This window comes from Telopea speciosissima, chromosome 3 (genome assembly GCF_018873765.1).
Source record: "Telopea speciosissima isolate NSW1024214 ecotype Mountain lineage chromosome 3, Tspe_v1, whole genome shotgun sequence".
Classification (NCBI taxonomy): Eukaryota; Viridiplantae; Streptophyta; class Magnoliopsida; order Proteales; family Proteaceae; genus Telopea; species Telopea speciosissima.
Genome location: NC_057918.1, coordinates 65,972,013 through 65,986,855, shown reverse-complemented (window position 1 = coordinate 65,986,855; position 14,843 = coordinate 65,972,013). Strand labels below are relative to the sequence as shown.

Below are 14,843 nucleotides of genomic sequence, written 5' to 3'. Positions count from 1 at the left end.
TAAATCTTTGAGTGTTTTTGGTTGTAGAGTGAGTTGGATGACCCCTCCTACACCTAGATTTTCAACGCAATCTTGTGTAGGGATAGGAGTACATATCCGTTGCTCCATGACAGTCATCTTGTCAGAAAGTTGTCTCTATTCTGCAGATATTTGTTGCATCGTCTCTAATATTTGATTTAAAGGATCATGGGTCTGATTTGGGGTCCTTGTACTACCCTCTGCCATAGCTCTGATACCAAATTGGTGGATTCAATTTCACAGTATCATAGAGATCAGAATCCTATCAACAGAATTGGGGGTTTCACAAAACCAGCCAGCTTGAACTCCAAGATTACTCCCAATTTACAAGTCTGATCAGTCCCAAAATTAACAACAATAAATGGTCTCCTTAGGGTCTTCAATATTCCCAAAAGTGAGCTCAATCCAACGGTGGGATAGAAAGATATTTGACAATCCCCAAAATAGCAACTAAATTTCAGAATTAGTAACCTAAATATAACTCCACGTCAAGGGTCAACACTGTAACTCACCATCAAAACAACATGTCATCTACTCAATAACCAAAATAACATATACATACTCAAGGTAATCCAAAGGACAAAATCTTCAAATCAGCACCACTCCAAAATTAGAAACTAAAGGTTGAAACTTCAATCAGCAGAAAACATCGATGGACACCATGGATGGAGTCCAAACTGCTGCTGAAGGAATGGTCTGGGATACCCTTTAACACTTCAAAGGATGAGCCTCAATGGATGGCTGGGTGTGGAGTAATGGCTCTTGCAAACTATGTGAAAGAAATAGTAATTTACAGTCATATCTCTATTCAGCCAAGGAATGGGGCTGAAACCAGTACCGAATGAAGGTTAGAAGATGAGTAGTTGAATACGAGAATAAGGCCTGAAATTAATAGCTAGATTAAGAGATATCGTGGCCTGAAAAATTCTGACACAGAACATTAATGGACACCATGGATGGAGTCCAAACTGCTGTTGAAGGAATGGTCTGGGATACCCTTTAACACTTCAAAAGATGAGCCTCAATGGAGGGCTGGATGTGGAGTAATGGCTCTTGCACAGAATTAGTAACTATGTGAAAGAAATAGTAACTTACTGATGCAGGGTCATCATAGAAATTGGCTTATTTCTTTAGAAATAGGCCTAGGGTTGGGCTATATACGTGTTGGGCCTTTGTTCCCAAGGGTTTTCTATGTATTAGGCCACTTTAATGAGCCTAAACTAGGGGTATATAGGTTGCATATGGGATTAGCCCAATACTTAGTTTATTTTTATGTTTTTTAATTGAACCGGTTCAAATTGGTTGCATCCAATTGGTTCAATTTAAATGATCATGTGACTTGGTTAAGTGGTCATGTGACAACTTATGTGGTCATGTGATGTAAGTTGGGCTGGATTAGGACTCTATAAGTCCAGCCATGTTTTGAGTCTATTTCCTTTAGTATTCTAGTTTCCTAGTCAGTTTAAGTTACCTAATAGGTTAGGGATAGGGTTAGGCCATTCCTTTTTAGTGTCTAAGTCTATTTTTGAGTCTTCTATATAAGTTTGTAAGGGAGGCCAGCATTACATACAAATTTGATTAATAAAAACTCCTGCTTTATGCTTGCTGCCTTTGTTGCTGCCTTTGCTCCATTTTGAGTGTGCCTTGTGAGTAATATCAAGGTTGTCTTGTGAGTAATATCAAGGTGAAGGGATTGGTGGATCTCCAATCGTCTCCAATCGACTCCTTGCATCGTGAAGATCGGGAGGGCTGCTACTTATCTCCTTGCATCTTGTAGATCGGGAGACCCCATTGTTCATCTTCAAAGCTGCTGCCATTGAAGATCTCTTCAAATCCAGTAAGTTTGAATCTGAACTTTGTTTAAACCTTCTTCTTCTCACTCCTACCCTAACTAGGATTCCTCCATAACTTCAAATCTGTCCATTAATTTCAAACCAAACTTTCAGCATACATTCCTTATATCATTATTGACACTCGATCCAAGTTTCATTAAACTCCCACCACCCTAAATCCTAGAATCCCCTACTCCTACCTCCATTAGGAATTGTCTCCAATAACTTTATCTTGCTGTCCAACTCTTCTAACCTACTTCCATTCACTCAAACATCATAAAACCTATACCATTAGACTTCCATACACCTGCCTATCATTACCATATAAGACAACCCTAACCTAAACCTAACTTAACCCTAATTTTGACCTAAAATTCAATTCTGCCCAAAATTGCAGAATTTCAAAACTCATCCAAACACTAACTTTTTTATACCATAATAGCTCTCTAGACCTGCTCATTAATACCCTATAAACCCCTTTCCCAATATCCAATCCTAACCTTAGTTTTACCCTAAACAGCCCCAAATTTGCCTAATTAGCAAACAGTTCCAGAATTCTGATCTTACCTGGCTCCTATTAGGCCTTGCCTATATAGGACTACATTACTTACAGTCACAGCTCTATTCAGCCAAGATATGGGGCTGAAACCAGTACCGAATGAAGGTTAGAAGATGAGTAGTTGAATACGAGAATAAGGCCTGAAGTTAATAGCTAGATTAAGAGATATCGTGGCCTGAAAAATTTTGACACAGAACTTCAAACCCAGAGTGCCGTAGGGTGTGGGAGTGGGACTTAGGAGTCCTAAAGTAATTAAGAAGTTTCTATTTTCTTGCAAATCTATATAACGGATGTAAACCCTGTAGTGTAGTGACATGTGATGGAATATGGATTGGCATTATATCTTTCCATTTTTTATGTTTTTTTTGTAAAGGTTACTTGTCATAGATACTATTCACAGTCCCATAACAGCAGCTGGTTTCTAATTATTCCCCCAATTTCGTTTATTTCTTTAAACCCTAACCAATTCTAACCTTTTCCTGACCACCTTTCCTTTTATTCCAGCCTTAAAATCCAAAACCCTAGGCTGTTGACATTGCCACTTTACTCCTGTTCCACTTACGACTGTGATCTCTTTCATCTTTTGTAACTTACCCATTTCTGGAACTGTCAAGTCCTTCTGACTTATCACCTGTTTAATCTAAGTCATATTCGGGTTTCCCCTTGTCTTCTTACACCTTTAACTTGTTTCACCATTACCCCTTACTGGTGCAGTTGTTGGTCTTCACTCATCACCAAATCACCTTTGTGAAACAAATCTGGAGGTTAAAATCTTGCCTCACTTTAAGGAACATAACAAGTGTCAAACCTAGCTTTCCGCAGTATGATTTAGGCATTTGACTGAGAGCATATGTCATAAATTCATGTGAAAAGCCTGATGTATATTGGATTTTCTGACTTAGATAAAATTTACAAATTTTAAATAAATCTAAGTTTTCAACCAAATAGGTATATTGATTATGCACTTGGTGCAACTGAAAAAATATGGTTTATACCTTGTTGAGAAACTTTTACAAGGATATGAGGCTTTCTATCAAGCACCCAGTTGATTCCTAAAATATCTTGGTCAAGATTGCAATGCATACAGAATTAGTTAAGTGTGAGTATCTGAAGCCTAAAGAGTTCTGTGCCATTCTCTTTTCTAAGATTGGAGCACAGTCTACTTCCCGTGTCTAAATTATTTTGGAATTGATCAAGATGCTTATGAAATTGCACGGTGTTTGGGTTTTTTGTAGATTTAATTTTTATCTTCAATCTAAATTTTGGTATGAAATTTTCCAGTTTCTGCTGCAGTTCAAGCTAGTACAAACAAAAGTTCTCTGATCATGCCTTGTCATTAATTGTTAAATTTAGTTTGATGAGTTCGGTTTAGATTTAATGACTTGGTGGCCTGATTTCAAAAACAGGGGCATTGAGATTACTGAGGCATTGCGACTACAAATGGATGTTCAGAAGCGATTGCACGAACAACTTGAGGTATGGATTTCAATTGATGACATGCTAGGCTTATATATATATATAGTTGTTCAAAGATCAAAAACTGCATTATTTAACTCACTGGTCCCTTGCTGCTGATCTTGTGAACATTTGTGACATATCAATCATTTATCTAAAAATCCTTTTTTGAACATTTTGTTCCATATCAATCAGTTATCCAAAAATCCTTTTCAGACACCAGTAATAGAAACAATAATAAATGATTATTTTTGGGACAAGTACTGGTAAATTGGTAATGATTGAAGAGATTCTAGCAACTAGTGATGACACTGAAAAGACAGTGCTTGATATTCCTACTGTAGCGGCTTACATTGAAGAGTTTGAAGCAAACAAGGTTGAAACAGTGGACAATGAGGTTGTGATTAAGGAACTTGGCCCTACAGTTGAAGTGGTGGTTGAAGAAAACAGCTAGGGAAGACTCTACAGATACGCCATTCACAACTGAGAGTAACCCAAATGTTGAGTATATCGAGTTCGTGATGACACCCGAATTCTTCGAAAAGAAAGCAACACATCTTGAAGACTTCATTTCCCATGTTTGTGAGTGGCCAAAATATTGTTTTGGTCTAAAACTGGATGTGCACCACACCAAACGTATTCCTAATGATGCAGATGCCAAGTTGTTTGGCAAAAAATACTCTTAAGGGAACTCATGGGAGAAGGGTTGGTTCACTTCACCAACTGGTGGACCAACCCAATGGGTTATAGGCCAACCAACTTTAAGTTGGGCCAGCCCAATAGGGCTGGGAGTTGCTGCGTCTCTCAAACCCAGAATCGTGGGGGCATAATTGTCAAAGTATTGACAAAATTTGGTAACTTCAAGTGTGGGCCGATATTCACTTATAGTGGTCCCCACTTGAAGAAGTGGAGTACCTATTATGTTTCTAATTTAGTTCAGTCAAGTAATTAGAGTAGTTTCTAATTTTCTGTTGAAGTTATTGAGTTAAGTTTCTATTTTTCTTTTACTTGAGGAGCAAGTCCTGCCCTCTATTTATTGTAAGGCTGTTTTAGCCACTCCCCATGATTTTACTAAGCTGAATGAGATTTTGCTTGCCGCAATTATGAATGCTTCTCAAGTTGTGTGTGTGGCTTGAAGGGCTGAAGGAGCCTGGCTGGGAGAGCCAAATCCATCTATCCCAACCCCTCCATTATCACCTTCTCCATCTCTTCTTCTCCATTGAGCCAAGGCTTCTGCGTGATCGTTCCTCTGCCCAGAAAGCCATTCGAATGCTGCTGCTGTTGCTGGAGATCATCACTCAAGACTGGAGTCATCCTTTCCTCAGTGTGGTTGTGCTGCTGCGAACACCATCAAATGATGCAGACACCAAGTTGTTTGGTGTCTCATTGATATCTCCAAATCAGGCCATCAGAACTGAACCAAATTTGGAGTCAAGCATTTCTATAACACAATCTACACTCGATCCAAATTGGGTGTCCATCACTTGGCTGGTTTGGCTAGAAACCTTAACTTTTTAATTTCTGATTGTATTCTTATTTCAGAATTCTGTGGGTTTTGGGACTAGTATTCTAGTCTTACATTACCTAAACTTTATAAAACTCGAGTTCGAGTTTCTTTTAAGTGGGAGAGAGTTAGATGTAGATCGAAGGAAAAGAGATTAACAGCCTACAGTGGGCCTGGGTTGTTTTTAGACCAGTTCTTGGGCTGAACAAGACCCAAACCATAGTCTATGGGTTGGTTTTCTGGTCCAGCTAAGCGACCAAGTCATGGGGATCAATTAGGAGGCTGTTGACCAATTAGTTCCTAAATTTCAGGAGGGGGAATGTCAGGCTTTGTAATGTAGTCCTAGGCTTGAATTACCAAAATAGGAACCAGAATCAGAATCGTCTTCCCAAGGTGGTCAATCTAGGGTTCAGAATAGGTAAAATAGGCTATTTTAGAGTTAGGATTTGATGGAAATTAGGGTTCGATGTTAGGGTTCAGCAAGGTTTGAGTGTGAACAATGTAGATGAGGGTTAGGGTTTTGGTAAGGAAAGAATGTAAGATTCTAGGGTAATGGCTGGACAGATGGGGCTCCAAGTTGGATCGAGTTTTCTATATGGAGAGGGGGGAAACTCGATCAGGTTTTGGGTCTGTTTCTATGGATGGGTTGGTCTGGGCAGTATGTGGAATATGGGAAAGTAAAGATGTGATGGAGATCTAGGGTTTAGAGGATTAGAAGAAGAAGGGTTTGGATTGGGGATGTTGCACTTACTTGTCTGAAGGTATTCTTGACCCTTGCAGAGAATTTCCAGCAGCTGAGAATGAACCTTCAAGAGATCGGCTAGGGCAGAACTGGAGCTTGATTGGAGATCGATGGAATGGGTTTGTGATGCAAACAGATACATCACCAAAAGAGGCTTATTTTGATCTAGGGTTAGGTTATATACATGTTAGGCCTTTGATCCCATTGGTTTTCTATGTAATAGGCCACTTTTATGGGCCTAAAATATGGGTAATTAGGTTGCATACGGGAGTAGTTGTTTTAGTTCCATACTTAGTTTTATTTTGGTGTTTTTGTTCATAAATTGAACCGGTTCAATCAATGTTTCAATTTAAGTGATTTTAGTAGTTTTCTTTTAAGTGTTTAGTGGGGCTGAATTGGGACTCTATTTTGAGTCTATTTCAGTTTCCTAGTCAGTCTAAGTTACCTAATAGGTTAATAAGGACAGAGTTAGTAATGTAGTCCTAGATAGGTAGGAGACCTACTAGGAGCCAGATGACAGGATCAATAGCAAAAGGGGTTGCTGGTTCGAATGGATAGCACTAGGTTTTAGGTTAATTCTAGGGTTTAGGATGGGAATTTGGGAATGGGTCTTATATGACTTTAATATGCAGGTCTAGGGTGCTTTTATGGCATATAAATAATAGGATTTGGGAAGGTTTTAAATTCTGCAATTCTGGACAGAATTGAGTTGCAGGTTTTGGGTTTTAATGGAGTGGAGGAATGGAGGGGTTATAGTGGAGACTAAGCGCTAGGGTTAAGGTTGAGTGTGGGGAGTAATGTGGGGAATGTAGGCTGGAAGTAGGGTTTGAAAGTGAAGGCTAAATCTGGAGTTATGGGGGAATCTTAGTGGAGGTAGGAGTTGCAGGTTTAATGGAGAATTAGGGTGTTATGCAGGGAGGGGGATGTGGATTAGGTTAGAGGATGAAGAGGGGAAGGATATATGCAGGAAATTAAAATTACTTACTGGTTTGATCTCCTTCAAAGGCAGTAGCAGCAACTTGAAGAAGCTCGATTGAAGAAGAAGAACCTCCCGGTACTGGACAGACGTAAGGAGTCGTGAGAGTCCACTCACCCTTCACCTTGATATTACTCACAAGGCACACTCACGATGGAGTAAAGGCAACAACAAAGGCAGCAAGCATAAAGCTGAGTTTTTATTAATCAAAATTCGTATGTAATGCTTGCCTCCCTTACAAACTTATATAGAAGACTCAAAAATAGACTTAGACACTAAAAAGGAATGGCCTAACCCAATCCTTAACCTATTAGGCAACTTAAACTAACTAGGAAACTAAAATACTAAAAGAAATAGACTCAAAACATGGCTGGACTTATAGAGTCCTAATCCAGCCCAACTTACATCACATGACCACTTAAGTTGTCACATAACCACTTAACCAAGTCACATGATCACTTAAATTAAACTAATTGGATGCAACCAATTTGAACCGGTTCAATTAAAAAAACATAAAAATAAACTAAGTATTGGGCTAATCCCGTATGCAACCTATGTACCCCTAGTTTAGGCTCATTAAAGTGGCCTAATACATAGAAAACCCTTGGGAACAAAGGCCCAACATGTATATAACCCAACCCTAGGCCTATTTCTAAAGAAATAAGCCAATTTCTATGATGAACCTGCATAAACTCTCCCCAACTTGAAAAAATTCGTCCTTGAATTTTGCAGTGATGGGGGGGAATCAACATGTGATCAGCAGCTTTGACCATCCCCAAACAAAATTCCGATGAGGCAGGAACATTGGGGATAAAGTCTTCAATGCGTGGAGCTTTCTCTTCGAAGAACCATGGTGGCATAACAAACTCTGTGTTTTTTCTTTGAATCAGCAGCAACTGTCAATGTCTTGTCCATAGAGCCTTCAGTGTTAGCAACCTTCTCATCTAATGCGTGAGACACAAGCTCCACCTCTTCAAGAACAACATCTTGAAGGTCATTGTTTTCCTTTGGAATGCTCTCAATCAACTTCTCATCTTCTACTGTTTTAGCTTTGTCTACTTTGTTCTCTTCAATGTATACCTCTTCAGTAGAATCTTCTACATGTTGAACTTCCATCTTTGAAGCTTCAGGCATTGTCTCTTTCTTTTCATCACAATTCACTGTGATCACTTCAGCTTTGTCTTCAACTTGTGCTCTCTCAATTTCCGTTGGCAATGTCCATTTGTATTCAGCCGCTGATTTAACATTGGTGATGTCAGAATTCCAACACTCTTCAACTTGCAAACAGAATCTCATTGATGGAAGCTTTAAGTTGTCTTCAGATTTGAAGGCCTTTTGGTGGTGATGTTGTCAATGGGAATTTAAGTTACCTTGTTGTAGAGCTCTGAACGTCCGTGGGAAATATTTCTTACTCAAATCTTCTTTCATCTCTGCCCATGTAACAGGTTCTCTACCATGGTAGTCAGGATAATCCATCTGGGTTCTCCACCAATTATGTGCTGGTCCCACTAGCTTGGTATGTGCTAGTCTCATTTTCCTATGCTCAGGAAAATTATACCAATTAAAATAATCATCTAAAGCAGCTAACCAATCACAAAATACCTGTGGATCTGGTCTGCCATCATAGTCTCTCAACTCATACGCCTCTAGAGGTCTATGGCATCTCCTGTAGTCTCTGTATCCTCTGTTCCTATCTTCACTATGATCTCTGTACCTTTCTCTGTTTTCTCTGTATTCATCTCTTCCTGGGGCTCTTTGTACTACCGAATTGACTTGATATCTGTCCTTTTCTAGGGGAATGTTGTTGTCCCTATGAGGGGTAGTCCTCTTCTCTTCCAATCGTGACACCTTTTCATTCAACTTCTGTAGCATCTCCATTATAGCACCCATAGGATCAGGTGGAGGGGGCAGAATTGGATTGCCATATACGTCCATGGCTTTGATACCAATATAATGTAGTCCTAGATAGGTAGGAGACCTACTAGGAGCCAGATGACAGGATCAATAGCAAAAGGGGTTGCTGGTTCGAATGGACAACACTAGGTTTTAGGTTAATTCTAGGGTTTAGGATGGGAATTTGGGAGTGGGTCTTATATGACTTTAATATGCAGGTCTAGGGTGCTTTTATGGCATATAAATAATAGGATTTGGGAAGGTTTTAAATTCTGCAATTCTGGACAGAATTGAGTTGCAGGTTTTGGATTTTAATGGAGGGGTTATAGTGGAGACTAAGGGCTAGGGTTAAGGTCAAGTGTGGGGAGTGATGTGAGGAATGTAGGCTGGAAGTTGGGTTTGAAAGTGAAGGCTAAATCTGGAGTTATGGGGGAATCCTAGTGGAGGTAGGAGTTGCAGGTTTAATGGAGAGTTAGGGTTTTATGGAGGGAGGGGGATGTGGACTAGGTTAGAGGATGAAGAGGGGAAGGATATATGCAAGAAATTAAAATTACTTACTGGTTTGATCTCCTTCAAAGGCAGTAGTAGCAGCTTGAAGAAGCTCGATTGAAGAAGAAGAACCTCCCGGTACTGGACAGACGCAAGGAGTCGTGAGAGTCCACTCACCCTTCACCTTGATATTACTCACAAGGCACACTCACAATGGAGCAAAGGCAGCAACAAAGGCAGCAAGCATAAAGCAGGAGTTTTTATTAATCAAATTTGTATGTAATGCTTGCCTCCCTTACAAACTTATATAGAAGACTCAAAAATAGACTTAGACACTAAAAGGAATGGCCTAATCCAATCCCTAACCTATTAGGCAACTTAAACTAACTAGGAAACTAAAATACTAAAAGAAATAGACTCAAAACATGGCTGGACTTATAGAGTCCTAATCCAGCCCAACTTACATCACATGACCATTTAAGTTGTCACATGACCACTTAACCAAGTCACATGATCACTTAAATTGAACCAACTGGATGCAACCAATTTGAACCGGTTCAATTAAAAAAACATAAAAATAAACTAAGTATTGGGCTACTCTCGTATGCAACCTATGTACCCCTAGTTTAGGCTCATTAAAGTGGCCTAATACATAGAAAACCCTTGGGAACAAAGGCCCAACATGTATATAACCCAACCCTAGGCGTATTTCTAAAGAAATAAGCCAATTTCTATGATGAATCTGCATCAGTTAGGCCTTTCTTTTTTAGTGTAGGAGTCTATTTTTGAGTCTTTTATATAAGGTTGTAAGGGGGGGGACAAGCATGGAACACGAATTTTGATATTAATGAAAAACTTTTGTTGCTCTTCTTCTCCATTGAAGATTTTTGTCTTGTGTTTGATCAAGGCTGGTGGGATCGGTGTTTGATCCGATTGACACCTTGCGGTGAGAGTGGTTCGTTGGTGGGATTGGTGTTTGATCCAATCAACACCTTGCAATGTGAAGCACGGGTGGTTCTTTGAAGATCTCCTTCAAGTTCAAGATCAAGATTCAATCTTTATTCAATAATATCAACCAAACAAGCTGTTGCCAAGATTTCTCTGCAACGATAGTAAAGCATGGGTGGTTCTTTGAAGCTTTCTTTCAGTTTTTTGAAGATCTCCTTCAAGTTCAAGATCAAGATTCAATCTTTATCAAATAACATCAACCAAACAAGCTGCTGCCAAGATTTCTCTGCAACGATAGTAAAGCACGGGTGGTTCCTTGAAGCTTTCTTTTAGTTCTTTGAAGATCTCCTTTTGATCCATCCCATCAATACCCATTCTTCTCCTAATCCTCCAAACCACCCCAAACCCTAATTTTCCCACCCATCTCCCAAATTTCTTAACAAACCATTCAGCTAACAATACCTTCACATAATTGGATCGAGTATTCTCCTAGCCAATTGGAGTACTCAAACCAAGCTATTTTCCCTTTATCCCATTCAAACCACAACATCCCACCTATTTCTGGAGATCATCCCATTACCCAAATTCTTTACAGACGAATCCAACCATCAGAAACACACCATACCTAAATCGAATTTCATTCCCTACACTAGGAATAATCGATCCATACCCTAGCCCCAAATTCCCATCCTAAACCCTAGATTCCCCTCTTTTCCAAAACCTCAAACCCTAAACCTAAGTTGTTGTCCATTCAAATTTACACACTTCCATCCATCAAAACATCTCAGGACCTTCACTGATAGACTCCCCTACCTTGACTTGACATAACCCTAACCCTATCCCTAATTTCACCAAAAACCCTATTTTGACCTAGCCGATTCACCTATTCGTAACAGATCCTGGTTTTCTGGCTCCTAGTTGGTCTTCTACCAATCTAGGACTACATTAGTTTGGGGATGGCTATCTCAGCTTGGGTATCTCACCCTCACAGCCTATCTCAGGATAATAATTGCAAATTGCAAGAACTACTTTTTTCATCAAAATCATGGGGGTAATGGTAAATATGAGTGAAATACGGTAAGAGTAATAAATGTGAATACCTACCTCTATCAGACACTGTTCTTTATATAGTTCGGGTTGGTTTGTTTACAATCCGATTGAGTGGATGGTGTGCTGTTACAGCCGACTGAGTTAGGTCGGTCGTCTCGAGTCATCCTGGAAGAGATAAGAAGACATGATATTTTAGATACATTAATGATAGGGGACCCACTTGGTCGTACATCGTCAGAAGACCCCTCTATTATGTTGTCACCTGTGAAGGTATATTTTTATGTATGTCGCAACTCAATTCAAAATAAAAGACTAATTAAAAGACCAAATAAAAATCTAATTAAAACCCTAACCTAAACCCACGATTTAGTACTAGTGTAGGGGAATCCCTACACCTACCCTATACCTACCCTACAGCTGGTGTAGGGAAGAATCCCTACACCTGCGGCTGGTTTTAGTCAGCCGATGTACATAACTTTGCATGGGAGATTTTCTGGTGGTGTATGTTATTCACAGATGATATCATATTGGTGGATGAGACAAAAGCAAGGATTAACGGTAAGCTAGAGCTTTGGGGATCAACCTTGGAAACAAGTGGCCTTAAGATTAGAACGAAGACGGAGTATATATGTGTAATTTTAGTCATACTATGATGGACACTGACATTGTGCGAATAAAGAAGAGAAATACCGCAAAGTAACTATTTTAAATATTTGGGGTCAATCTTAAATAAAGAAGGCGACATAGAGGAAGATGTCTCACACAGAATTGAAGTGGGATGGATGAAGTGGAGAGGTGCGTCCGGAGTTTTGTTCAACCAACATATTCCTTTAAAGCTTAAAGGAAAAATTTATAGGACTGTTGTACGACCGGCTATGATGTATGGGGCGGAATGTTGGGCGGTGAAGAAATATCTTATTGAGAAGCTTTGTGTAGCAGAAATGAGGATGTTAAGATGGATGTGTGGAAAAACTAGGAAGGATAAAATAAGGAATGATCGTAAGAGCTGACTTGGGAGTTGCCCCGATCAATGAAAAGCTCCGAGAGAGTCTTTTAAGGTGGTATGGTCATGTCCAACGGAGGCCTAGGGACACCCCAGTAAAGAGGAGTGATATGATTCCGATTTAAGGAGCTAAAAGAGCTAGGGGCAGGCCTAAAATGACCATAGGAGAAGTTGTAAGGAAGGACATGCATAGTCTAGGTCTTGTTTCAAGTATGACCTCAGATAGAGCATATTGGCGGGCAAGGATCCATGTAGCAGATCCCATTTAGCTGAGATTTTCCTGACTTGCTGGGCTGTGCCTCTTCCTCTGGTTTTTATCTTTCATCTTGTCCTTGGTTTCCATTTCCCGCTTGTCATTTTTCTTTTTTCTTCTCTCACCTCTTTCCCCATCTCTTCATTTTTATTTTTCCCCCTCACCTTGTTTTGTTTGGATCCATGTAGCCGACCCCATTAAGTTGGGATAAGGCTGAGTTTGTTATTGTTGTTTACAGGTGTCAGCAGTTGTAGTATCTTGGGAACAGATCTCTACATTTTAGGATCACCTAATAGCTTTGCATGAGGGGACAGCTAGCTGCAACCATCAGGTTGTAGTATCTTGGCGCAACAGTTAAGTTGTGCTATTGCAACCATCAGGTTGCGGGTTCGAAGCATGGAAACAGCCTCTCTGCAAAACGGGGGTAAGGCTGCGTACATTTGCTCCTCTCAGACCCTACAGTAGCGTGAGCCTCGTGCCCTGGGATGCTCTTTTTAGACAACTAGCTGCAATCTTTTAATTTATATAATTGCTATTTAAGTTGCTAGATATTAATTAGATTTCAGTTACTAGATATTATTTAGATTTCAGTTTTTTTTTCTTTCTTTTATTATTATGTTACTTGCTGTACCCACACCATGCGTGGGGTTTCTTTTTAATTACTTTACTCATTTTGTTTAGTATAAACAATAGTCTACTTATTGCAAGAGCCTTAAGAGCTGAGATTCTATTTATTGTAAGATCCTTAAGAGCTCAAAGCATGATTGAATGAATGAAAGAAAGTGTGGTAACCATCTCATGGCCGTGGGATGCGCAGTGGATTGAGGTGAGAGAACTTAGGTTAGTGAGAGACTGACCAAGGCCATAGGCGAGAGGCCTTGGTCATATTCCCCCCTCCCCCCCAATATTCTTCCTTCGGTTCCACTCCATTGTATCCTTTTAGTTTCTATTTTGGTAACCTGCAACAGCATTTACTGTGAGGCACTGAAGCACTGTTCTTCACTACTATTGTTGCTGGTCTTTGCATAGAAGATCTATGAGTCATCAACAAAAGCTGTGACTGGAGTTTTTACAAGCTACCCTGCGGCACCTTCTAAACCTGGGTTTTGGACAGCAAGCTTCCAAGGAGATTGTCTTCTTATTCAAGCATCAGATCGAGTCAGGGTTTTGGTATAATCCTCCTCTGGTGTAGATTCCATTCGATCATAGTTTCTTGTTCATCCAAAGGCTGGATTATCCTAAGATACACAGTTACCAAATCTGAACCTTTACTCTCTAATTTTGAGTCTCTACTTTATCTCCTGAACTAGCCATTAACTTTGGCTGGAATTTTGAAGAGTTCATCCACCCAAAGTTATAAACCTCTGACTGGAAGGATCTTCCCATCCAAGTCAGCTACTTACTATTTTGGGAACCTGCTGTTGGTGTAGATTGAAGCATGATGCAACTCATGAACAGTACCCGAGTTACTGTTCACGTGAACAGTTTTGTGGGTCCATAGGTTTTGCATGGAGAAGGAAGTCCAAGGAAATATTTGAGATTCTGTGGGCCCCATTGAAGATTGCAAGAGAAGGGACATTTTATTGCTGATTTAGTTACTATTTACTTGAGTTTCTATTTTTGTTTACTTTCTAATTTTATTTCAGTTTACTTAGTTAAGATTTACTTAGTCAAGTCTTAGATTACTTGGTGTACAAGCCTCAGTATTCTCTTGTAAGCAGCTTCTAGTAGTTTCCTTTACAATTACTTTCTAATTTTGTATTTCAGTAACTCTATAAATTGTATGAGCCATAAAGCTCTCCCAATGATTTAAATAATTAAAATTTGCTTTGCGCAATTAGAGTGCCGTGAGAGACGGTCCTGTAAGAGGCCATGGGTGAGAGGCCCTTTCCCTTTTTCCTATCCCTTCTATCTTCTTCTTCCCCTTATCCTCTATTCTATTTATCTCTTTGTTTCTATTAATCCTGCAACTTGTGTTCTATTGTGAGGATTCGAGACCCTTTTGTCACTGTTGATTGCTGTTACAACCAATCAAGGTTGCTCTATTGATCCTCTAGGGAAGCTGGTGATTAAAAAGCTATGTACACCCTGCGGCTTCCTGGTTTTGGAGTTCTCTGTCAG

General features: G+C 39.7%; 1 protein-coding gene across 1 annotated transcript in view; it reads left to right on the top strand.

The window, feature by feature from the left end:
• The window catches only part of LOC122656386 (protein PHR1-LIKE 1-like), a 34,743-nt gene that overhangs the window by 14,548 nt on the left and 5,352 nt on the right, over nt 1-14,843 (top strand). The window contains exon 6 of the mRNA XM_043850873.1: nt 3,816-3,885. Within this exon, the coding sequence (XP_043706808.1) occupies nt 3,816-3,885 (70 nt within the window). The remainder of the gene's footprint in view (nt 1-3,815; nt 3,886-14,843) is intronic.